At 46.2% G+C, this 26,764-nt stretch overlaps 1 protein-coding gene across 2 annotated transcripts in view; it reads right to left on the reverse strand.

The window, feature by feature from the left end:
- The window catches only part of COL19A1 (collagen type XIX alpha 1 chain), a 1,614,879-nt gene that overhangs the window by 1,037,906 nt on the left and 550,209 nt on the right, over window positions 1–26,764 (reverse strand). For both annotated transcript variants that reach the window (XM_077289962.1, XM_077289964.1), the window contains exon 15: window positions 24,487–24,522. In XM_077289962.1, coding sequence (XP_077146077.1) covers window positions 24,487–24,522 — 36 coding nt within the window. The remainder of the gene's footprint in view (window positions 1–24,486; window positions 24,523–26,764) is intronic.

A 26,764-nucleotide genomic window follows, 5' to 3' on the forward strand; every position in this document is an offset into this window, starting at 1 on the left:
GTTTTTGGGCCTTGCAGCGCCGTTTACGGCTGTCTGCACGGTCTCCGTGTGACTGCAGCTCTCTCTGTTGTCAGTTCAGTCCCCAAAAAATAAATAAATAATAAAGTTCACCAAACACACCAGCGACACCACTTAACATTTGTGTAGGCCACATTAGCTCATATTAAAGTCTAGTCCACACTTTATAAAATTTGTGTTTCTTATACCTGTTAGGAGTTGTTCAGGAATAAGCACACAAAGCCATTAGTACTTTTCTGCTTATCTTTATCAGTCAACCAAGATGAAGAAGGCAGTGAGTAAGGCACGTGGGCGTGGGCGCGGAGCAGGGAGAGGATGTGGGGATTCTATGCCTGCTGCGGGCACCGGTGACTCATCAGCACCCACTTTCACCAGGGAACAGTACTTCATGCGCAGCTTTGTCGCAGAGCGCCGTACACCGCTGCTGCGTGAAGAACAAATTGAAGCCGTTGTCGGATGGATGGCAGCTAATGCATCAACTTCAATTAGTGCCACATCCTCTCAGACACAGAGCACTGGAGAGCAGCCATCTGTCTCTTCACCACCTGCCAAATTGCCCAGGCAGACAGAGAGCCCAGGACAGGAGCCGTCTCTACTTCTGTTCTCTGAATCTCTTGGCTTGGAAACAGGGGGCCAGCCAAGCAGCATTGGAGAAATGGAAGAAGAGGCAGGGTGCAGTGATGCCCAACAGCTTTTTCTCTCTTCCTCTGAAGAGGTGGGTGGGCCAGTGCTTCCGGTCACCACATCGCAGGCCGCATCCGCTGATGATGACACTCAGGTGCCACTTTCTGGTGCGTGCTCTGCTGCTGAGACTACCCAGGAGGAGCAGTTGGGGGCAGAGGGTAGTGTAGATGATGAGGTCCTTGACCCATCTTGGCGTGAGGGACAGGAAGGTGGTGGGAGCAGCTCTGAGGAAGAGATTCCCCGTACGGCCCAAAGAGGGAGAGGGAGGGGGAAGACTGCGGATCCTGCAGCCTCCGCTTTGGCACCCGTTAGGAGCATGTCTCTTCCAAAAGCCAAAAAGGGCGCTCCCAAGACTTGCAGTGCCTGGTCCTTTTTTGACACAGTTGCAGATGACATTTGCTATGTCAAATGCAAGGTGTGTCATCACAAAGTAAAAAGAGGTCGAAATGTCAGCAACCTCAATACCTCCAACATGTGGAAACATGTGCGCAACAGGCACGCGGCGGAGTTAGAAAAACACACTGAAGAGCTAGGCCAAACAACAGCGGCAGCTACCACCTCTTCAGCTCGTGTTGCCTCTTCCCCCAGCTCACACACAGCTGGTTTGGCTTCCTCCCAGGATCGCCGTGGAAGAACCTCTGGCCCTGTTGTCCAGAGACCCGCTGTAATTCCACCCGCAGCACCACGTTCCCAGTCATCCACACACTCCCAGCCCAGTGTACAGCCATCGGTAGTACAGGCATGGGAGAAAAGGCGGCCTTTCTCGTCAAACCACCCACGAGCACAGGCTCTGACTGCAGGCATTGCCAAACTTCTGTCACTGGAAATGCTGTCATTCAGGCTGGTGGAGACTGACAGCTTCCGTGACTTGATGTCATTGGCAGTCCCACAGTACAATGTGCCCAGCCGCTTTTACTTCAGCAGGCAAGCCGTCCCTGCCCTGCACAAGCATGTGGAGGGACACATAAAACACGCGCTACTGAATGCCGTCAGTAGCAAGGTCCACCTCACCACCGATGCGTGGACCAGTCAACATGGACAGGGGCGACACCTTTCCCTCACTGCCCATTGGGTTAATGTCGTTGAGCCGGGTACAGATCGTGCGAGTGGCGCAGGACGTGTCCTGCCCACTCCAAGGATTGCAGGAATCCATTCTGTACGCATTGACTCCTCCTCTTACACCAGTTCCTCAGAATCATCGCTGCAGGAGCCGTCACAGTCCACCTCCACATGGACCCGTGATGAACGTTTACCTGTTACGACCGACATGAGCACAGCCGTGGCCAAACGTCAACAGGCCGTCTTGAAATTAATTTCTTTGGGGAATCGAAGCCACACAGCGCAGGAGCTCTGGAATGCCATCAAGCAGGAGAGCGATGTGTGGTTTGTGCCAGCGAATCTCCAGCCAGGCATGGTAGTGTGTGATAATGGCCGAAATCTGGTGGCAGCTCTGGGCCTCGGCAACCTCACTCACATCCCATGTCTGGCACATGTGCTCAATTTGGTCGTGCAGAGTTTTTTGAGGGACTATCCGGATCTTGATGCACTGCTGCACAAGGTCCGCCTAGAGTGTGCTCACTTGCGGCGTTCCAGCACGGCAAAAGCGCGCATTGCAGCTCTGCAGCGCCGACACCACCTGCCGGAACATCGCATCATATGTGACCTACCTACCAGGTGGAATTCCACGTTACATATGTTGGAGCGGTTGTGTGAGCAGCAGCAAGCTGTAATGGAGTACCAGCTGCATCAGGCGCAAAGAAGTCGCACTCCGCGCCGTTCAGACTTCACAACCACAGAGTGGGCCACTATGAATGACGTCTGCCAGGTTTTGCGTCCCTTCGATTATTCCACGCGGATGGCGAGTGCAGATGATGCACTAGTCAGCATGACTGTCCCCCTTATCTGCCTGCTTGAAAAATCACTGCAAGCGCTAAGGGATGATGTTGTGGAAGAGGTTGAGGATGAGGATTCAGCATTTCCATCATCTTCTGGACAGTCAGCGCCACGTGGTTCCTCACAAACGCGTAGGCAGGGGACAGTTTGTGAGGAGGATGAGGAGGAGTCAATGGAGGAGGAAGACATCCGTCCAGAGGAGGGAGTTACACAATTGTCCAGTACTCAGTGTGTACAGCGAGGGTGGGGTGATGACGAGCGGGCAGAGATCACGCCTCCAGCAGGGGACAGCGTTTCTTGGGCAGTTGGCAGTCTGCAGCACATGGTGGATTACATGCTGCAGTGCCTGAGAAACGACCGCCGCATCGCCCACATTCTCAACATGTCTGAATATTGGGTGTTCACCCTCCTCGATCCTCGCTACCGGGACAACGTAGAAAGCCTCATCACACCGTTGAACCGGGAGCGAAAAATGCGGGAGTACCAAGACACACTGGTGAATTCCATCATCTTCTCCATTCCAAGTGAGAGAAGTGCTGCTAGTGCATTACAAAGCAGCTCAGTGCGTCCAGGCAGTGGTGGAGGCTCTGCACAAAGAGGGAGCAGAAGCAGTGCCTCTGCCCAAGGCAAGAGCAGAATGGCCCAACTGTGGCACAGTTTTCTGTGCCCGCCACAAAAGTCAACACCATCACAGACGGCTCCAGTCAGCAGGAGGCAACGGTTCCGTCAGATGGTGACAGACTACATGTCTTGCCCTCTTGCTGTACTCCCAGACGGCTCTTCACCTTTCAAGTTTTGGGTCTCAAAGCTGGATACATGGCCAGAGCTAAGCCAGTATGCATTGGAGGTGCTGGCTTGCCCTGCGGCTAGTGTATTATTGGAACGCGTCTTTAGTGCTGCAGGTGGTGTACTAACTGACCGTCACATGCGACTATCCTCCGATAACGTTGACCGGCTTACTTTCCTGAAAATGAACAAGGCCTGGATCTCGCAGGAATTTGCCACTCCTCTTCCTGATTAAATAATTAGGTGACTGTCTACGTTATCCAGGTCTCCTGTTGTGTTCATCTTTCTACCACCTGAACTTAAATTCCTGGGCTCCAACACCGCCAGTTGAGGCTGAGAAGTGCCGTCTGCACAGTCAAAACATACGACCCAGTGTTATTGGGTTTCAGTAACGGTAGCTGATCCCCAGCTGTGTAGCCGGCAATGTGTCCTGCGACCGCCACGCTGACACAACAACTGAAATGTAAGGGAACCTGTCCCCCCCCCAAGGCGTTTGTTACTGAAAGAGCCACCTTGTGCAGCAGTAATGCTGCACAAGGAAAAGGTAGCTATTTTTGTTTAGCTCCTTGCACACGGAGAACTTAACACTTATAAAATGTGTCCACTGATACCGTAAAACCGTCCCGGAGGTGGGACTTTCCTTCGTAATATGACGCAGCACAGCTGTCATTCCTACCCCCTTGGCGCCGTGCCCCGGCTCCTCAGCGTTGTTTGAATCTGTCCCGGAGCCTGCGCTGTTATGTTATCCCTTGGCCAGGCACACTTAGCGCTGTCCATCTTCTGACATCAATTGGTGTCAGGCTGGCTGCGCCTGTGCGGCCGCGCTGGCCGGGAGCCCGCCTCGCATTGTCTTCTGATTTCATCCCACTGGGGGCCTGAGATCCATGGACATGTGCAGTGCATATCTGAACCTCCGCCTCTCACTCATCTCCCTACGCCTTCTTCAGACTGTGCGCCGTCAGCTGATCCCTAATAGCATGCCACGGCCGTGACGCCGCACTGTCTGAAGAAGCCGTAGGGAGGGGAGTGAGAGGCGAGGATATGCACTGCGCATGGCCACGGATCCCAGGCCCGCGGTGGGATTACATTAGACGACACTGCGAGGCGGGATCTCGTCCAGCGCGGCCGCACAGGTGCAGCCAGCCTGACACCAAATGATGTCAGAAGATGGGCAGCGCTAAGTGTGCCTGGCCAAGGGATAACATAACAGCGCAGGCTCCGGGACAGATTCAAACAACGCTGAGGAGCCGGGGCACGGCGCCAAGGGGGTAGGAATGACAGCTGTGCTGCGTCATATTACGAAGGAAAGTCCCACCTCCGGGACGGTCTCACGGTTTCAGGGGACACATTTTATAAGTGTTTAGTTCTGTGTTTGCAAGGAGCATAATGAAAAGAGCCACCTTTTCCTTTTGCATCTTTTGTGCTGCACAAGCTGGCTCTTTCAGCTACAAACGCCTTGGGGGGGGGTTAAAGGTTCCCTTTCGACTTTCTCCAATCAGGCTTCGGCCTACATTGTGTTCCTCTGCTTCTCCTGCTGTCCCTGGGCTACAACACCGTTAGTTGTTGCCTGGTAGTGCTGTACGCACAGTCCCAACAGTCCCTCCTCTGTTATTGGGGTTCAGTAACGTCAGCTGTTCCCCAGCTGTGTGTGTGGCAATCCCTCCTATCTCCTCCACCTCCTCCTCCTCCTGTCCCTGGGCTCCAACACCGCTAGTTGCTGTCCAGAAGTGCTGTACGCACAGTCCCAACAGTCCCATCTCTGTTATTGGGGTTCAGTAACGTCAGCTGTTCCCCAGCTGTGTGTGTGGCAATCCCTCCTATCTCCTCCACCTCCTCCTCCTCCTCCTGTCCCTGGGCTCCAACACCGCTAGTTGTTGCCTGGTAGTGCTGTACGCACAGTCCCAACAGTCCCTCCTCTGTTATTGGGGTTCAGTAACGTCAGCTGTTCCCCTGCTGTGTGTGTGGCAATCCCTCCTATCTCCTCCACCTCCTCCTCCTGTCCCTGGGCTCCAACACCGCTAGTTGCTGTCCAGAAGTGCTGTACGCACAGTCAACAGTCCCTCCTCTGTTATTGGGGTTCAGTAACGTCAGCTGTTCCCCTGCTGTGTGTGTGGCAATCCCTCCTATCTCCCCCACCTCCTCCTCCTCCTCCTGTCCCTGGGCTCCAACACCACTAGTTGCTGTCCAGAAGTGCTGTACGCACAGTCAACAGTCCCTCCTCTGTTATTGGGGTTCAGTAACGTCAGCTGTTCCCCTGCTGTGTGTGTGGCAATCCCTCCTATCTCCTCCACCTCCTCCTCCTCCTCCTGTCCCTGGGCTCCAACACCGCTAGTTGCTGTCCAGAAGTGCTGTACGCACAGTCAACAGTCACTCCTCTGTTATTGGGGTTCAGTAATGTCAGCTGTTCCCCAGCTGTGTGTGTGGCAATCCCTCCTATCTCCTCCACCTCCTCCTCCTCCTCCTGTCCCTGGGCTCCAACACCACTAGTTGCTGTCCAGAAGTGCTGTACGCACAGTCAACAGTCCCTCCTCTGTTATTGGGGTTCAGTAACGTCAGCTGTTCCCCTGCTGTGTGTGTGGCAATCCCTCCTATCTCCTCCACCTCCTCCTCCTCCTCCTGTCCCTGGGCTCCAACACCGCTAGTTGCTGTCCAGAAGTGCTGTACGCACAGTCAACAGTCCCTCCTCTGTTATTGGGGTTCAGTAATGTCAGCTGTTCCCCAGCTGTGTGTGTGGCAATCCCTCCTATCTCCTCCACCACCTCCTCCTCCTCCTGTCCCTGGGCTCCAACACCGCTAGTTGCTCTCCAGAAGTGCTGTACGCACAGTCAACAGTCACTCCTCTGTTATTGGGGTTCAGTAATGTCAGCTGTTCCCCAGCTGTGTGTGTGGCAATCCCTCCTATCTCCTCCACCTCCTCCTCCTCCTCCTGTCCCTGGGCTCCAACACCGCTAGTTGTTGCCTGGTAGTGCTGTACGCACAGTCCCAACAGTCCCTCCTCTGTTATTGGGGTTCAGTAACGTCAGCTGTTCCCCAGCTGTGTGTGTGGCAATCCCTCCTATCTCCTCCACCTCCTCCTCCTCCTCCTCCTGTCCCTGGGCTCTAACACCGCTAGTTGTTGCCTGGTAGTGCTGTATGCACAGTCCCAACAGTCCCTCCTCTGTTATTGGGGTTCAGTAACGTCAGCTGTTCCCCAGCTGTGTGTGTGGCAATCCCTCCTATCTCCTCCACCTCCTCCTCCTCCTCCTGTCCCTGGGCTCTAACACCGCTAGTTGTTGCCTGGTAGTGCTGTACGCACAGTCAACAGTCCCTCCTCTGTTATTGGGGTTCAGTAACGTCAGCTGTTCCCCTGCTGTGTGTGTGGCAATCCCTCCTATCTCCTCCACCACCTCCTCCTCCTCCTCCTGTCCCTGGGCTCCAACACCGCTAGTTGTTGCCTGGTAGTGCTGTACGCACAGTCCCAACAGTCCCTCCTCTGTTATTGGGGTTCAGTAACGTCAGCTGTTCCCCAGCTGTGTGTGTGGCAATCCCTCCTATCTCCTCCACCTCCTCCTCCTCCTCCTGTCCCTGGGCTCCAACACCGCTAGTTGCTGTCCAGAAGTGCTGTCCGCACAGAGCCAAACACCTCGCCAATGTGTTAGTGGGGTTCAGCACCACCAGCTGTTCCCCTGCTGTGTATACGGCAACGTGTACTGCGACCGCCACGCAGGCACAAGTTAAATTTAAGGGAACCTGTCCCCCCCCCCCCAGGCGTTTGTTACTGAAGGAGCCACCTTGTGCAGCAGTAATGATGCAAAGGGAAAAAGTGCCTCTTTTCGTGGTGCTCCTTGCACATGCTGAACCTAACACTTATGAAATGTGTCCCCTCCTACCGTGATACCGTCCGGTAGGTGGAACTTTCCTTTGTGATGTGACGCAGCACAGCCGTCATTCTTACCCCCTTGGCGCCGTGCGCCGCCTCCTCAGCGTTGTTTGAATCAGTCCCGGAGCCTGCGCTGTTAGGTTAGCCCTTGGCCATGCACACATTTTGCGCTGCCCGTCTTCTGACATCATTTGGTGTCAGGCTGGCTGAGCCTGTGCGGCCGCGCTGGACGAGATCCCGCCTCGTAGTGTCTTCTGATTTAATCCCACTGGGGGCCTGAGATCCATGGACATGCGCAGTGCATATCTGAACCTCCACCTCTCACTCATCTCCCTACGGCTTCTTCAGACTGTGCGGTGTCAGCTGATCCCTAATAGCATGCCACGGCCGTGACACCGCACAGTCTGAAGAAGCCGTAGGGAGGGGAGTGAGAGGTGAGGATATGCACTGCGCATGGCCACGGATCCCAGGCCCGCGGTGGGATTACATTAGACGACACTGCGAGGCGGGATCTCGGCCAGCGCAGCCGCACAGGCGCAGCCAGTCTGACACCAAATGATGTCAGAAGACGGGCAGCGCAAAATGTGTGCATGGCCAAGGGCTAACCTAACAGCGCAGGCTCCGGGACTGATTCAAACAACGCTGAGGAGGCGGCGCATGGCGCCAAGGGGGTAAGAATGACGGCTGTGCTGTGTCACATCACAAAGGAAAGTTCCACCAACCGGACGGTATCACGGTAGGAGGGGACACTTTTCATAAGTGTTAGGTTCAGCATGTGCAAGGACCATAATTAAAAGAGCTAAGTTTACCTTTTCCAGCATTAGTGTTGTACACGATGGCTCTTTCAGCTACAAACGCCTGGGGGGGGGGGTTAAAGGTTCCCTTTCAACTTGCTCCAGTGCAGGCTTCGGCCTACACTCTGCTCCCTCTCCTCCTCCTGCTGACCCTGGGCTCTAACACCGCCAGTTGGGGCCCAGATGTGCTAGCTGCACAGAGAAAAACACCAGCCAAAGTGTCAGTGGGGTTCAGCAACGCCAGCTGTTCCCCTGCTGTGCAGCCGGCAACGTGTCCTGCAACAGCCACGCAGGCACAACAGACCCAAAGCTGCCGCCAGTGCAGGCTTCGGCCTACACTCTGCTCCCTCTCCTCCTCCTGCTGACCCTGGGCTCTAACACCGCCAGTTGGGGCCCAGATGTGCTAGCTGCACAGAGAAAAACACCAGCCAATGTGTCAGTGGGGTTCAGCACTGCCCGCTGTTCCCCTGCTGTGCAGCCAGCAACGTGTCCTGCAACAGCCACGCAGACACAAGAACTGAAATTGAAGGAAACCTGTCCCCCCTCCCCCAGGTGTTTCTACGTTTTACAGCCACCTTGTACGACAGTAATGCTGCATGTGTGCAAGGTGGCTCAGAAACTTACTCTCCTTGCCCATGTTGAACTGAACACGTCTAAAATGAGTCCTCTGCGACCATTAAAACGTCCCTCAGGTGTGATTTTCCTTTGTATTGACACGCAACAAGCTCCTTGGTAGCGCTGCCCGTCTTCTGGCATCATTGTTTGGCTGCCTGCGCCTCTGCGGCCGCCTTGCCCCACACAACGCTCCTCGGTGTCTTATTTATTTGGACTGCGAGGGTGTGATTGATGGGCATGAACGGTGCATTTCTTCGCCTGTCCCTCATCTCCTTCCGCCTTCTTCGGACTGTGCGTCTTCATGGCCGTGGCATGCGATAAGGGATCAGCTGACGCCGCATAGTCTGAAGCGGGTGTAAGAACCCAAGCGAGAGGCGAACATATGTACTGCGCCAGGCCATGAATCCCAGCCCCACAGTGTTTTAACAATGTTAAGACACTGCGGGGCTGGGATTCATGGTCATCGCAAACCGCAACTGCCGACATTACATGATGTCAGAGGATGGGCAGCGCTAACAGCGCAAGGCCAAGGGATAACACGACAGCGCAGACTCCTGTGCAACAAATAACGATGCTCAGGAGGCCGCGCCAAGCACCAAGGTGGCATTTTTGCCAGCTGTACTGCGTCTCTTTACGAAGGGAACTCACGCCTCAAAATCAGTTTGACTGTGTAAGGGCCTAAATGTTATACGTGTTCCTTTCAGCGTGTGCAAGGAGAAAAATTAAAAGAGCAACCTTTGACTTGTGCAGCACTACTGCTGCATAAGCTGTGGCTCTTCTAGTTTGGAACACCTGAGGGGGGGTTTAAGGTTACCTTTGAAATTGGTTCAATTAGGCTTCGGCCTACACTCCGCTCCCTCTCCTCCTCCTGCTGACCCTGGGCTCTAACACCGCCAGTTGGGGCCCAGATGTGCTAGCTGCACAGAGAAAAACACCAGCCAATGTGTCAGTGGGGTTCAGCACCGCCAGCTGTTCCCCTGCTGTGTAGCCGGCAACGTGTCCTACAACAGCCACGCAGACACAAGAACTGAAATTGAAGGGAACCTGTCCCCCCTCCCCCAGGCGTTTGTATGTTTTCCAGCCACCTTGTACAGCAGTAATGCTGCATGTGTGCAAGGTGGCTCATAAACTTATTCTCCTCGCACATGTGGAACTGAAAACACATCTAAAATGTGTCCTCTGTGTGACCATTTAACCATCCCTGAGGTGTGACTTTCCTTTGTAATGACACGCAACGACCCCCTTGGTAGCACAGCCCTTCTTCTGACATCATTGTTTGGCTGGCTGCGCCTCTGCGGCCGCCCTGCCCGACACAACGCCCCTCGGTGTCTTATTTATTTTGACTGCGAGGGTGTGATTGACGGGCATGAGCAGTGCATATCTTCGCCAGGCTGTCACTCATCTCCTTCTGCCTTCTTCAGACTGTGCGGCTTCATGGCCGTGGCATGCGATAACGCCGCACAGTCTGTAGCAGGTGTAAGGACACGAGCGAGAGGCGAACATATGTACTGCGCCAGGCCAAGAATCCCAGCCCCGCAGTGTGAAACACTGTAAAGACACTGCGGGGCTGGGATTCATGGGCATCGCGAACCGCACCAGCCGACATGAAATGATGTCAGAAGATGGGCAGCGCATGGCCAAGGGATAACGCAACAACGCAGACTCCTGTACATCAAAATGAGATGCTCAGGAGGCCGCACCAAGCACCAAGGTGGTATTTTTGCCAGCTGTGCTGCGTCTCATTACGAAGGGAACTCCCGCCTCCAAGACAGATTGACTGTATAAGGGCCAAAATGTTGTACGTGTTTCATTCAGCTTGTGCAAGGAACAAAATTAAAAGAGCAACCTTTGACTTGTGCAGCACTACTGCTGCATAAGGCGTGGCTCTTCTAGTTTGTAACACCTGAGGGGGGGTTAAAGGTTACCTTTAAAATTGGTTCAATTAGGCTTCGGCCTACACTCTGCTCCCCCTGCAGAGCCTGGGCTCTAAAACCGCCAGTTGGTGCCCCGAAGTACTGGCTGCACAGAGAAAAACACCCGCCAATGTGTCAGTGGGGTTCAGCACCGCCAGCTGTTCCCCTGCTGTGTAGAAGGCAACGTGTCCTGCAACAGCCACGCAGACACAAAGCTGCCGCCAGTGCAGGCTTCGGCCTACACTCTGCTCCCCCTGCTGACCCTTTGCTCCAACACCGCTAGTTGGGGCTCTAGGAAGATAAGCTTGAATAGGTCCCCATCCTGGTTCCAGCACCGTCAGCTGGTTCCGGGCAGAGCCTTTGGCTTAGGTGCCTCCTTCTGGGTATCCGAGTTCCACCAACGTCAGGTGGTCCTTGGTAGTGCTTTCAGGCACGGGTACCTCCTGCTTAGTAACCGGGTTCCAGTAACGTCAGCTGGTCCTCGGTAGTTCCATTGGCTCTTGGACCTTCGGCTACCCATCCGGGTTCCAGTACCGTCAGCTGGTTCTCGGCAGTGTCTTTTGCTCTTGTACCTTCTGCTCCCCATCCTGGTTCCAGTACCGTCAGCTGGTTCCGGGCAGAGCCTTTGGCTTAGGTGCCTCCTTCTGGGTATCCGAGTTCCACCAACGTCAGGTGGTCCTTGGTAGTGCTTTCAGGCATGGGTACCTCCTGCTTAGTAACCGGGTTCCAGTAACGTCAGCTGGTCCTCGGTAATTCCATTGGCTCTTGGACCTTCGGCTACCCATCCGGGTTCCAGTACCGTCAGCTGGTTCTCGGCAGTGTCTTTTGCTCTTGTACCTTCTGCTCCCCATCCTGGTTCCAGTACCGTCAGCTGGTTCCGGGCAGAGCCTTTGGCTTAGGTGCCTCCTTCTGGGTATCCGAGTTCCACCAACGTCAGGTGGTCCTTGGTAGTGCTTTCAGGCACGGGTACCTCCTGCTTAGTAACCGGGTTCCAGTAACGTCAGCTGGTCCTCGGTAGTTCCATTGGCTCTTGGACCTTCGGGTAGCCATCCGAGTTCCAGTTCCATCAGCTGTTTCTTGGCATTTTCTCAGCCTTCTTGTACCTTCTGCTACATTTCCAAGTTCAAGACCCTAAAGACGACGACCCGGAAGACCACCCCTAAGATGACGACGACACCAGAGACGACGACCACTGAGATGACGACGACCCTGGAGACGATGACCCTGAAGACCACCCCGATGACGACGACCCCGGAGACGACGACCCTGGAGACGACGACCCTGGAGACGATGACGACATGGGAGGCCGAGAAGCAGAAGAACAAGAGGCTGCAGAACAAAGAGCAGAAGAACATTAAGCATAACACTAAATATCAGAGCAAAAGATATTATCTAAATTATAAGCAGAAGAAGACTAAGCAGTGTATGGGGGTGAGTCCGTTCCTCCTCGTGGTGCCCCTGGATAAAGCCTGATGCTGCAGGCCAAACTGAAAGCGGACAAATGTAACTCTTTTGTGACAGGCAGAACGGAAGGTGTAATCTTCAAACTTTTATAGATAACAACTACGGGAATGCCTGTCACAAATAAGAATATGATGAAAAAGTTGAATATGAAGAAGATAATAGTTAAATAAAAAGAATATGAACAATGTAAAAAAAAAAAATTATAGGTAGAAGAAGAAGAAGATGAATAAGGTGAAGATAGTTGATGTCAAAGAAGCTGATGATGAGGATAATGAAGAAGAAAGTGTGGGAGAAGTAAAAAAGAAGGTGAAGGGCGTGGAAGTAGTGAAACATCAATATCTGACAAAATAAAAAAAAAATAACATAGTCAAAATCTTTCTAACGCCGAACGTCATAAAAAAAAAAAAATCCTGCTATTCTATTTGTTTGGGCTAAACCTCTGTGCCTTTAATGTCTCTGCCACCTCCCCCAATACATCCTACATTATTTTTAGTTGTTTTCCTTCATGTAGAATTAACCTGCAAGGAAAGAAAGGGTTTATTTTAATTCCGATATTTTCGTCCCATTGACTTGCATTGGGATCGGGTATCGGTATCGGATTAGATCCGATACTTTGACGGTATCGGCCGATACTTTCCGATACCGATACTTTCCGATATCGGAAGGTATCGCTCAACACTAAAGACAATACAAGGCACAATTATAGGATTATCTCAGCAAACGAACTTTTTTTTACCACTTGGGGAAGTTATTATTTTTCCAAGACTTCTATTTAAAATTATCATTGTTCATGAATGACCAATTCGCTAAATTTTCCCTTAAACTGATAAATCTTTATAATTAATATTTGAGTGAATATTTTGTGAGATTGGTATTCCTCTTTCTTTAACCCCTTTACCCCCAAGAGTGGTTTGCACGTTAATGACCGGGCCAATTTTTACAATTCTGACCACTGTCCCTTTATGAGGTTATAACTCTGGAACGCTTCAACGTATCTTGGCGATTCTGACACTGTTTTCTCGAGACATATTGTTCTTCATGATAGTCATAAAATTTCTTTGATATAACTTGCGTTTTTTTGTGAAAAAAATGGAAATTTGGTGAAAATTTTGAAAATTTTGCAATTTTCCAACTTTGAATTTTTATGCCCTTAAATGACTGAGATATGTCACACAAAATACTTAATAGGTAACATTTCCCACATGTCTACTTTATATCAGCACAATTTAGGAACCAAAATTTTTTTTTGTTAGGGAGTTATAAGGGTTAAAATTTGACCAGCAATTTCTCATTTTTACAACACCATTTTTTTTAGGGACCACATCTCTTTTGAAGTCATTTTGAGGGGTCTATATGATCTTGTGCTGAGTACGCTGATACCACATATGTGGGGGTAAACCACTGTTTGGGCGCACCGCAGAGCTCGGAAGGGAAGGAGTGCCATTTGACTTTTCAATGCAAAATTGACTGGATTTGAGATGGAACGCCATGTTGCGTTTGGAGAGCCCCTGATGTGCCTAAACATTGAAACCCCCCACAAGTGACACCATTTTGGAAAGTAGACCCCCTAAGGAACTTATCTAGATGTGTGGTGAGCACTTTGACCCACCAAGTGCTTCACAGAAATTTATAATGCAGAGCCATAAAAATAAAAAATCATATTTTTTCACAAAAATTATTTTTTTGCCCCCAATTTTTTATTTTCCCAAGGGTAAGAGAAGAAATTAGACCATAAAAGTTGTTGTGCAATTTGTCCTGAGTATGCTGATACCCGATATGTGGGGGTAAACGACTGTTTGGGTGCATGGCAGAGCTCGGAAGGGAAGGAGCGCCATTTGACTTTTCAATTCAAAATTGACTGGAATTAAGATGGGACGCCATGTCGCGTTTGGAGAGCCCCTGATGTGCCTAAACATTAACCCCCCCCACAAGTGACACCATTTTGGAAAGTAGACCCCCTAAGGAACTTATCTAGATGTGTTTTGAGAGCTTTGATCCCCCAAGTGTTTCACTACAGTTTATAACGCAGAGCCGTGAAAATAAAAAATAAAAAATTCCACAAAAATGATTTTTTAGACCCCAGTTTTGTATTTTCCCAAGGGTAAAAGGAGAAATTGGACCCCAAAAGTTGTTGTACAATTAGTCCTGATTATGCTGATACCCCATATGTGGGAGGGAACCACTGTTTGGGCGCATGGCAGAGCTTGGAAGGGAAGGAGCGCCATTTGGAATGCAGACTTAGATGGAATGGTCTGCAGGCATCACGTTGCATTTGCAAATCCCCTGATGTACCCAAACAGTAGAAACCCCCAAAAGTGACCTCATATTGGAAACTAGACCTCCCAAGGAACTTATCTAGATGTGTTGTGAGAACTTTGAACCCCCAAGTGTTTCACTACAGTTTACAACGCAGAGCCGTGAAAATAAAAAATCCTTTTTTTCCCACAAAAATGATTTTTACCCCACCAAATGTATATTTTCCCAAGGGTAACAAGAGAACTTGGACCCCAAAAGTTGTTGTCCAATTTGTCCCGAGTACACTGATGCCCCATATGTTGGAGTAAACCCCTGTTTGGGCGCATGTGAAATCTCGGAAGGGAAGGAGCACTCTTACTTTTTCAATGCAGAATTGGCTGGAATTGAGATCGGACGCCATGTCGCATTTTGAGAGCCCCTGATGTGCCTAAACAGTGGAAACTCCCCAATTCTAACTGAAACCCTAATCCAAACACACCCCTAACCCTAATCCCAACGGTAACCCTAACCACACCCCTAACCCTGACACAACCCTAACTCTAATCCCAACCCTAATCCCAACCGTAAATGTAATCCTAACCCTAACTTTAGCCCCAACCCTAACACTAACTTTAGCCCCAGCCCTAACCCTAACTTTAGCTCCAACCCTAGCCCCAACCCTAACCCTAGCCCTAACCCTAGCCCTAACCCTATCCCTAGCCCTAACCCAAGCCCTAACCCTAGCCCTAACTCTAACCCTAGCCCTAACCCTAGCCCTAACCCTAACCCTAGCCCTAACCCTAGCCCTAACCCTAGCCCTAACCCTTGCCCTAACCCTAACCCTAATGGGAAAATGGAAATAAATACATTTTCTTAATTTTATTATTTTTCCCTAACTAAGGAGGTGATGAAGGGGGGTTTGATTTACTTTCATAGCATTTTTTATAGCGGATTTTTATGATTGGCAGCTGTCACACACTAAAAGACGCTTTTTATAGCAAAAAAGTTTTTGCATCCACATTTTGAGACCTATAATTTTTCCATATTTTGGTCCACAGAGTCATGTCAGAGGTCTTGTTTTTTGCGGGACGATTTTACGTTTTTATTGGTAACATTTTTGGACACGTGGCAGTTTTTGATCGCTTTTTATTCTGATTTTTGTGAGGCAGAATGACAAAAAAACAGCTATTCATGAATTTCTTTTGGGAGAGGCGTTTATACCGTTCCACGTTTGGTAAAATTGATAAAGCAGTTTTATTCCTCGGGTCAGTACGATTACAGCGATACCTCAGTTATATCACTTTTTTATGCTTTGGCGCTTTTATACGATAAAAACTATTTTATAGAATAAATAATTATTTTGGCATCGCTTTATTCTGAGGACTATAACTTTTTTATTTTTTCTTTGATGATGCTGTATGGCAGCTCATTTTTTGCGGGACAAGATGGCATTTTCAGGTGTACCATGGTTATTTATATCTGTCTTTTTGATCGCGTGTTATTCCACTTTTTGTTCGGCGGTATGATAATAAAGTGTTGTTTTTTGCCTCGTTTTTTTTATTTTCCTACGGTGTTCACTGAAGGGGTTAACTAGTGATATAGTTTTATAGGTGGGGTCGTTACGGATGCTGCGATACTAAATATGTGTACTTTTATTGTTTTTTTATTATTTAGATAAAGAAATGTATTTATGGGAATAATTTTTTTTTTTTCATTATTTAGGATTTTTTTTTTTTTTTTAAACATGTGGAATTTTTTTTTTTTTTACTTTTTTACTTTGTCCCAGGGGGGACATCACAGATCGCTGATCTGACAGTTTGCACAGCACTCTGTCAGATCACAGATCTGACTTACAGCACTGCAGGCTTACCAAGCGCCTGCTCTGAGCAGGCACTTGGTAAGCCACCTCCCTCCCTGCAGGACCCGGATGCCGCGGCCATCTTGGATCTGGGCACCTGCAGCGAGGAGGAGGTAAGAGACCCTCGCAGCAACGCGATCACATCGTGTTGCTCCGGGGGTCTCAGGGAAGCACGCAGGGAGCCCCCTCCCTGCGCGATGCTTCCCTGTACCGCCGGCACACCGCGATCATGTTTGATCGCGGTGTGCCAGGGGTTAATGTGCCGGGGGCACATAGTGCCGGATGTCAGCTGCGATAGTCAGCTGACACCCGGCCGTGATCGGCCGCGCTCCCCCCGTGAGCACCGCCGATGGCGCTGGACGTACTATCCCGTCGGTGGTCATATGGGCCCACCCCACCTCGACGGGATAGTACGTCCAATGTCAGAAAGGGGTTAATATGTTGGATGTGTAGATTGCATGGTCATTTCAGTGAGGACAGTTTTATAATACTTCTTTTCCCAAGCACCATCATTTTGTTTTCATAGTTATTTCTTTCTTTGCCCGCCTCAGTTATGTCCCATTGTGCAGTATTCTTTCCTCACCTGTCTTCCTGAGCCAATATAAAGAATCAGATACAGCGCATCTCTATAACAATAACTGAATAATGAGTAGCTAGATCTGTCCCTGTAGAGCAATTAAAACTCTGTGGCAGATCTGTGCATTGAGCCCATGAAATCTTTGCCTTAATTAACTCCAGGACTGTCTGAAATTACTCTCAACAGGAATTCTGTGGACAGAGATTTTCAAGAACTACTATTATAGACCGATTGCAATCTTATAAAGAAATCAATAATTACAGATATCAGAAAATGAACATTAAAAAAAAAGTTAATAAACATAAATTAGTCAAGGAAAAAAATACAGTGTATATTAAAAAATAAAGAATTTTCTGTAAAATCACAGATGCTAGGCACCAAGCAATCTTTGTATAGAAAGTACCAATTGATGGATGGTACTAAACAGACAAAGGTCGAAAAACAGATGTAGATGAGTCAGATGGGATTTTATGTTGTCACATCTGTTGCTGAAATTATCCATGATGTATTAAGTTTAGAACCTACAGCCATATTGTTATTTTCTGGCCACATTTGCAACACCGAGAAAAGTGTAATAATTTATTTTGCATAGGAAAATAATAATATTGATGATGATGATGATAATAATAATAATAATAGAAAACATATCCCAATGAATCAGTGTTGCAAAATATTCAGAGTTAGCTAAAAATGTCTGTTTTGTAAAAAATATTATTATTTTTAAAGACTGTAAAATATGTCAAAATGCTGAATGCTTATTGAAGGATGGATATTTTCGCTCCTAGTGGTACATGGAATATTTATACAACTAAATAAAAAATGTGGGTTGTCTTAATTTCATCTGGTTTCTGTAATTTGCAGAAACATCTGTTAACTTTATTAGTTTGCATTGTTTCTCCTGAATGGACAGAAGACTGACCATGTAGTGTACTGTTATCCAACTTATGATTCTATAGCTGTTTAACAACTCCATCTCCCATCATGCCCTAGAGTTGCAGGCTGTATAAGACCACAATTGGAGATATATTTAGAATAACTGGACAGCCATAAGAGAAGAGCGATGATGCATCAAATTTGTGATGAATTTTCTGAAATTCCCTGTTCATGAAAATTGAACATTTTGAAATTTGATTCACAATTCTAACAAAAACCTTGCCTGACACCATTTCCCACATCAGCACCAGCATCACAAAGTGAATGATCAGTCCTCTCTCCCCATAGAGCATAAGCTCTCATGGTCAATGGTGTTCTCTGTCTTTTACAGAGTGTAAGATCTTTTAGTTAGCAAGGTCCTCTCTTTTTCTCCTGTAGACTATAAGTACTTATGATCAGCAGGTTTCTCTCTCGCCTGTAGAGTGTAAGCTTAAGGTCAGCAGAGTTTTCTCATGATCTGTAGAGTGTAAGATATTAGGGTCAGCAGGATTCTCTTTCTCTCACTCATGTGTATTTTCCAAACAATTACAAGTTTTAAAATATTGAGATTCATACATATTTATTCACCGCAAATAAAATTTTAGGGGAAAATTTTAAGTAGTCAGCAAATTAGAATTTTAAAAGATCCACTATTCTCTAGCAGTCATAAGTTGGGGAATACTAATGTAATGCATGGAAGTGTTGGGTTCATCAAAGTGATCGCTGCTCTTACATTGTTCTTCAAAATAGGACTCTAATCTTGATTAATTTGTATATATTTTTTGATACAGCTCTTAGACATAGAATCATAGAATCAGAGAATGTTAGCGTTGGAAGTAGTGTTGAGCATTCCGATACCGCAAGTATCGGGTATCGGCCGATATTTGCTGTATCGGATTTCCGATACCGAGATCCGATACTTTTGTGGTATCGGGAATCGGAATCGGAAGTTCCCAGTGTATGGTTCCCAGGGTCTGAAGGAGAGGAAACTCTCCTTCAGGCCCTGGGATCCATATCCATGTAAAAAATAAAGAATTAAAATAAAAAATAGGGATATACTCACCCTCTGACGCGCCCTGGTAGTAACCGGCAGCCTTCTTTGCTTAAAATGCGCGCGTTTACTGCCTTCCGTGACGTCACGGCTTCTGATTGGTCGCGTGCCGCCCATGTGACCGCGACGCGACCAAACACAACAAGCCGTGACGTAATTTTCAGGTCCTGAATGCCTAATTCTAGAATTCGGCATTCAGGACCTGAAAATTACGTCACGGCTTGTTGTGATTGGTCGCGTCGTGGTCACATGGGCGGCACGCGACCAGTCAGAAGCCGTGACGTCACGGAAGGCAGTAAACGCGTGCATTTTAAGCAAAGAAGGCTGCCGGTTCCCTCGATAAGGTGCAGGCTGCGTCGGAGAGGTGAGTATATCAATATTTTTTATTTTAATTCTTTATTTTACACATTAATATGGATCCCAGGGCCTGAAGGAGAGTTTCCTCTCCTTCAGACCCTGGGAACCATCAGGGATACCGTCCGATACTTGAGTCCCATTGACTTGTATTGGTATCGGGTATCGGTATCGGATTAGATCCGATACTTTGCCGGTATCGGCCGATACTTTCCGATACCAATACTTTCAAGTATCGGACGGTATCGCTCAACACTAGTTGGAAGGGATCTCCAGGGTTATTGTGTCCAACCCCCTGCTATGCAGAATCTTGAATTTCTCTCTGTTAAATAACATTCTATTAATTGCCACCTATTCAAGTTTATCTATTTCTTCCTTAATTCTTTTCTCTGTCATTTCTAGTATTAACTAACTATCCCTCCTAGCTTTGCATTGTTTGCAAATTTGATTAGTTTACCTTCAGTTCCCTTATCTAGCTCTATATTATATCTACTATATTACGCTATTTCTAGATTTATAAAAATGTTGAACACTGGGGCTAGGACAGAGCCTTGTGGTACCCCACTTGAAACACTCCACTTCCAATTGTATGTGCAACCATTTATTACCACTCTTTGAATATAATCACTGAGACAGTTCTGTATTCACCATGTCAATCCGATACGTGGTCATTTTTTCATTAAGGATATTATGAGATACTTTATCAAATGCTCTGCTGAAGTCGAGATATACGATATCTACCCATGCCAGCTCTGGTTAATTACTTTATTCCTATCCAAGTACTTACATACATGATGTCTAACAATTTGCTCAAAGATCTTTCCTGGTATAGAAGTAAGGCTCAATGGTCTGTAATTTAGTGACTCCATCTCCTTTCCTATTTTTAAGATCGGGACAACATTTGCCCTTCTCCAATCTTCTGGGACTTCTGTTCACCAGGAATTTTCAAAGATTCTGGCTAGTGGTTCTACAATTTCCTCTGCTACATCTTTCAGTACCCTAGGATGTAATTCACATGTTCCAGGAGATTTAAATTAACTAAGTGCTCCCTCACCATCTCTCTGTTTATAGATAGTGGGGATTTTTTTATTCCTTCAATAGCACCATGAAGATCAGTTGATGTTACAGTTGCTTTGTTATAGAACACAGATGCAAAATAGGAATTTAAAAGTTCGGTCTTCTCAACACCATTTTTGACCACTTCACCTATTTTGTCCTGTAAAACTCCTATAACATCTTTGACTTTTATTTTGCTTTTTACATACCCCCATATTCCTTTTTTTTGCCTTTGGTCTCCATTGCAAGCCTCACTTCGTAACTGGCTTTAGCTCTTCTAATGCTTGCCCTGCATTCCCTGCAGACAGTATTATATTCTTGTTTAGATATGCCCCCCTTTCCATTTGATATGCATTTCTTTTTTTTTTTTTAGCAAGCGTTTCAAGCATTTAATCTGTCACCCCCTGGTACATATATGACCTATTAATATGGGCATACAGGTAATACAAATGTTAGACAAGCCCTACCTGTATGCCTCATGATAACAATCTTGTTGTTGGGAAATGTTACCTTATTTCCATATGCTAATGATTTCTTCCAGGCTTTGGGGTGGGCGGTGCCCTGCCTCCTGTCTACATTACAATACTACCCCCTCCCATGAACGTCAGTTGTGGCACGGGAATCCTGCGCCTGCCCCCTTGACATAAATGGGAGGAGTGTAGTATTATAATGAAGACTAGAGGCAGGGATATCTTCCAGGCACCACGCACCCCAGAGCCTGGATGAAATCATTAGCATACAGAAAGAAAATAACATTTCTCAATATCAAGTCCATTAATATGAGGCATACAGGTAGAACTAATTTAACATTTCTATTACCTGTATGCCCATATTAATAGGTCATTTAAAGTACGTCCATGGGGTGACAGATTCCCTTTAAATTCTGTATTCATGCATCCTGGTCTCTTTAATGCTTCCAATTCTTTCTTCTTTTCGGAATTATTACTGATTGTGCAGCGATAATTTCATTTAGAAAAATCTCCCATCCTTCTTGAAAACATTAAGAATTGAGAGTCATCAGTGGTTGATACCTTTTAATGGCTAACTGAAAAGATGGTAACAAATTGCAAGCTTTCGAGACTACTCAGGCCTCTTCATCAGGCATAGACTAATACAAATTCTGAAGATTCACATATTTTTACACAACACAGCAGAAAGATAATGCAAGGGATAAGACAAGTGAGGTGAAGCAGAGCTATCATTATGGGAAAGTGATAAACAGTTGTGTCCATAAATATTTGAACAGTTCATAGATAAGGAGTGTGAATGTTTTATTATCCTCTGATTGGGGTCTGGTTCTGTGCTGTGATGCCCCCACAAGGTCTGAGGAGCAAATTCCTTAATTAATGCAGAAAAATATAAATCCATGTGACACATTCATTCTTGCACTGAGAGTGTCAAAGGTCATCATTAGCTTATACTCCCAGACCCTTCTATCTCTCTGAGATTTGAAATTATCCTTTAATACAAGTAATCTCATGTCCATTATGCTGTGATCAGGGAGACAAAAATGTTTTGCCACAGGTAGATCTATTCTTTTTTCTCTTATTGTGTGGCAATGAGAGTTCATCCTTATTCTCCGTTTTTGCCCTGTCTCCCCTATACAGGAAACCCCCAGTTGGACATTTAGTGCAAATAATTAGATACACTACATTAGATGAGATGCAGCTGAAAGTACCTGGGATCTTGTAGTTCTGATGTGAATTGGGGAACTTTATCTTGTCCATGGCCATTATAAATGGACAGGTTTTACATTTTTTCTGGTTGCAAGGAAAGGTTCCTGCAGCTGTTTGAGAGGACAGGGAGCTTCTGACAATGATACTTCTTAGATTTGGAGGCTGTCTAAAACACAGTAGTGGGGGGTCTGGAAAAATGGATTGTAAGTGGGCATCTTTTTGTAGTAAAGCTTGTAATTTAGGTGCAGCTCCCCTTAGCACCTCCAGATTTGGATTGTAGGTGACTACTAGAGGCACCCTGTTTTTTTCTTCTTTAGCTTTGAATATAGGAGATGATTTTTTAATATTTTAGTTGGTCTTGTAATTTGGTTTTGAATTGTTATTGGATGGTAGCCCTGATTCAAAAAGGTCTTTCTGAGGCGACCAAGGAGTCCATCCCTATCCATGGGGTTGGAACATATACGATTGAATCTGATGGCTTGGCTATAGACAATAGAGTTTTTTTATGTTTTTGGATGGAAACTGTCCCATTTAAGGTATTTTGGATGGCCTATTGGCTTCTGATATAGGGATGTTTCTATTTCATTGTTCTGCAGCTTATTGATGCTGTTCAAAAAGTTAATTTCAGTGCTAGAGTAGTTGAGTGTTAAGTTGAGGGTGGGATGAAATTAATTTAACTGTTCATGGAATGTCTTTAACTGTGGCTCAGACTCCGTCCAGATGGTTAAAATATAATCAATGTAGCAGTAGTAGGCCAGAGGACTGATGGGACATGTCTCCCTGATCACAGCATAATGGACATGAAATTACTTGTATTAAAGGGTAATTTCAAATCTCAGAGAGATAGAAGGGTCTGGGAGTATAAGCTGATGATGTGCAGCCTTATATGGGGCAAATATCTGTATGGAGCATCTTATGGGGCCATGTGCAGCATTATATGGGGCAAATATGTGTATGGAGCATCTTATGGGGCCATGTGCAGCATTATATGGGGCAACTATTTGTATGTAGCATCTTATGGGGCTATAATCCACATTTGTGGAGCATTATGCGGGGCAAATGTGTCTATGGAGCATCTTATGGGGCCATAATCAGCATTTGTGCAGCATTGTATGGGGCAAATGTCTATATGGGGCATCTTATGGGGTCATAATCAACATTTGTGCAGCATTATATGGGGCATATTTTAATATGGAGCATCTTATGGAGCCCATCATAAAGTGTATGGAGCATTATATGGGGCATATTTTATATGGAGCATATTATGGGGCCCATCATGAACTGTATGGAGCATTATATGAGGCTCCTGATTCAATATGGATATTCAAAAACACTTAAACTCCTGAGTCCTGATGTCTCAATTAACTTTACTTTTATTGGTATCTATTTTTATTTTTTAAATTTACCAGTAGCTGCTGCATTTTCCACCCTAGGCTTATACTCGATTCATTAAGTTTTCCCAGTTTTTTGTGGCAAAATTAGGGGGGTCGGCTTATACTCGGGTCAGATTATACTCGAGTATATACGGTATATATATACACTCACCGGCCACTTTATTAGGTACACCTGTCCAACTTCTTGTTAACACTTAATTTCTAATCAGCCAATCACATGGCGGCAACTCAGTGCATTTAGGCATGTAGACATGGTCAAGACAATCTCCTGCAGTTCAAACCGAGCATCAGTATGGGGAAGAAAGGTGATTTGAGTGCCTTTGAACGTGGCATGGTTGTTGGTGCCAGAAGGGCTGGTCTGAGTATTTCAGAAACTGCTGATCTACTGGGATTTTCACGCACAACCATCTCTAGGGTTTACAGAGAATGGTCCGAAAAAGAAAAAAAATCCAGTGAGCGGCAGTTCTGTGGGCGGAAATGCCTTGTTGATGCCAGAGGTCAGAGGAGAATGGGCAGACTGGTTCGAGCTGATAGAAAGGCAACAGTGACTCAAATCGCCACCCGTTACAACCAAGGTAGGCCTAAGAGCATCTCTGAACGCACAGTGCGTCGAACTTTGAGGCAGATGGGCTACAGCAGCAGAAGACCACACCGGGTACCACTCCTTTCAGCTAAGAACAGGAAACTGAGGCTACAATTTGTACAAGCTCATCGAAATTGGACAGTAGAAGATTGGAAAAACGTTGCTTGGTCTGATGAGTCTCGATTTCTGCTGCGACATTCGGATGGTAGGGTCAGAATTTGGCGTAAACAACATGAAAGCATGGATCCATCCTGCCTTGTATGGAGCATCTTTGGGATGTGCAGCCGACAAATCTGCGGCAACTGTGTGATGCCATCATGTCAATATGGACCAAAATCTCTGAGGAATGCTTCCAGCACCTTGTTGAATCTATGCCACGAAGAATTGAGGCAGTTCTGAAGGCAAAAGGGGGTCCAACCCGTTACTAGCATGGTGTACCTAATAAAGTGGCCGGTGAGTGTATATATATATATATATATATATATATATATATATAAATATATTTATAAATAAAATATATATATATATATATATATATATATATATATATATATAAATATATATATATATATAATGTCCAGAGATTGGAGGCAGCACACCATTCAAGTGAAAAAAGCTTATTATTATTTAACAATTTTACAAACTTTATTTGCCTCTTCCCAATTGACTGTTTTAAATGTTACTCGCACAAGTATTGCAAAGGAAGTTCTAATTTTCAGCTCACTATATATTTATGATAAACTGCAACTCATGCATTTACTCACAGGTGATGTTGCCGGGCCTGGTGGTCCAATTTCACCCTAAAATAGAAAAAATCTTGCATAGTATGATTAAATGCAATTGACAACACATTACTTTGTGATACAGATCATCACTTTACTAGTCTTAAAAGCTCTGAAAAGAAGGAGTGAAATGAGAAGTTAGTTTTTAGTAGAAACTATAATGTCTTGATCCATTAAAGTAGTAATTAAAGTCAATTATATAGTAAGTGATCCATTTTCACATTTCTAGCTGTTTAGCTCCTTTTAGGATCCCCTTTATTAGCTTTGACATTTGTCTAGTAAAAAGCAAAAATAGTCATAAATAAGCTTTAAAGAGAACCTGTTACCATAAAGATGCAGTCTAATCTGCTGGCAACATATTGTAGAGCAGGGCAGCATAGCATATTGATACAGTATATGATTTTGTGAGAAAAAATTCAGTATAACTTGTGTCTTAATTATTTAAACCTCTGGATTTTTTAGTCCAGTGGGCGGTTCTATCAGTGACTAACAGCTGGGAGTTTGAAGAGACAGTATGGGAAGGGAGAAATGTGTGGGGATATGTGTTAAGGACATACTAGGAGTTGTAGGTTCATGCAATACAATAATATATGGTCCTGATGTGATCTTACAATTGATCGCTGTACTAAGCTTGGTGATGTATGCATATACCGATTATGGTTTTGGTAATCATGTTCTGAGGGTGGTTCTGGTGATATATTTATGTACTGATAGTGTTTCTGGTGATGTATTAATGAACTGATAATGGTTGTGGTGATGTATTAATTTACTGTTGTTGGTTGTTGTGATGTATTTCTGTACTGATGATGGTTCTGGTGATGTATTCCTATGCTTTTATTGGATCTAATTCTGTACACATTTAACAATAAATAACTTGTCAGATTATGTGAAACATTGCTATGTTAATAAAGTATTGTGCCAACTGACAAGTTAAGGGTTACTGCATTTGTATTTATGTTAGGAACATTAATGGGGTTGCACAGGTTTATTTATGTCTATGTGACTAAAGACTTCTGAATCCTCACTGCGCACTCATACTCTGGTGCTCCCAGTGGAGCCAAAGGTCACATGGCAATTAGACGTGCACTGCTTCACTTAATTCACATGTATTGAGCGAGGTTGTGCATGGCTAGTCAGAATGTGGTCGGAAATATGTCATTTGCATACTTTGGGTCACATGACCACCTGAATTTGTTGCCAACATGACAGAAGCCTGACCGTGTGCAAATAAAGAAGTGTGCACATAGAATGACTGGAGAATTTCATCACAAACATGAACAACCTGTAATGATCTTCACTCTATTCCTGTTTGCTATGTTACTTTGTTTGGAGACTGTCAGTTAGCTTTGGTTGTGCTGGGTCTTTGCTGCTATCATCTGTGTTCACATTCCTTGATTAGTCCTCTACTTAAAAATGCTAAATCCTTTATCCAGTGTCAATCGTACACTTGCTGCTGCCTGTGTAAAACTGATCCCTCTGTGCTCTGTGCCTGACCCAGCCGGACTGTATTCCCTCTTTGCCTGTGACCTGACTTCTCTTGTGCCTGCTCCCTGTAAACTATCTTGTCTTCCTGGTTTTCCTGACCTCAGCTTGTGAATTGGATTTTGTCTCTGTTTTCCCCTGATTGCACTGCGCCATTTCCTGGAACCCTCCTCGGATTGTTTGACCTCCCTTTACTTGTTAAGTAAGTAGTATATATTTTCACTGTCTGTTATTGTAGTCTTTCTCTTCACTTCTGGGACTAATATTTTCTGTAGTGACTCACGTCTCACAACCCCTTTAGTTATGAAATTCAGCACTATAGTATGTACAATCCTAACAGCATGTAATAAACTCACTGTCAGAATTTGATTCTGCTTGCCAGTTCAAGCAGTCATGACTAGAGTTGAGCGACTTTTACTTTTTTCGGATCGAGTCGGGTTTTGCGAAACCCGACTTTGTCAAAAGTCGGGTCGGGTGAAATCGGACAATTATTGCGAAAAGTCGGGGGCCGACTGAAACACGAAACCCAATGCAAGTCAATGGGGAGTCAGTGAGTGGAGGACAGGAAAACACCTACAGTGCCCATTTTAATGCCAAAAACATCAATTCGTATTACTTAAGCTTGTCAATCTTAATTTACTTTATAATAATAGTTAGGCATTGAAAACTGGGGGTCATTTGGCTAAAGTTGAGGGGGGGTAGGGCTGGCTCAAGATTTTCGTGGGCCCAGGAAATGCGGAATACGTCACGGCTGTGGAGCAGGGAGAGGTAAGTTTTT

This window comes from Ranitomeya variabilis, chromosome 2, assembly GCF_051348905.1.
Source record: "Ranitomeya variabilis isolate aRanVar5 chromosome 2, aRanVar5.hap1, whole genome shotgun sequence".
Taxonomy (NCBI): Eukaryota; Metazoa; Chordata; class Amphibia; order Anura; family Dendrobatidae; genus Ranitomeya; species Ranitomeya variabilis.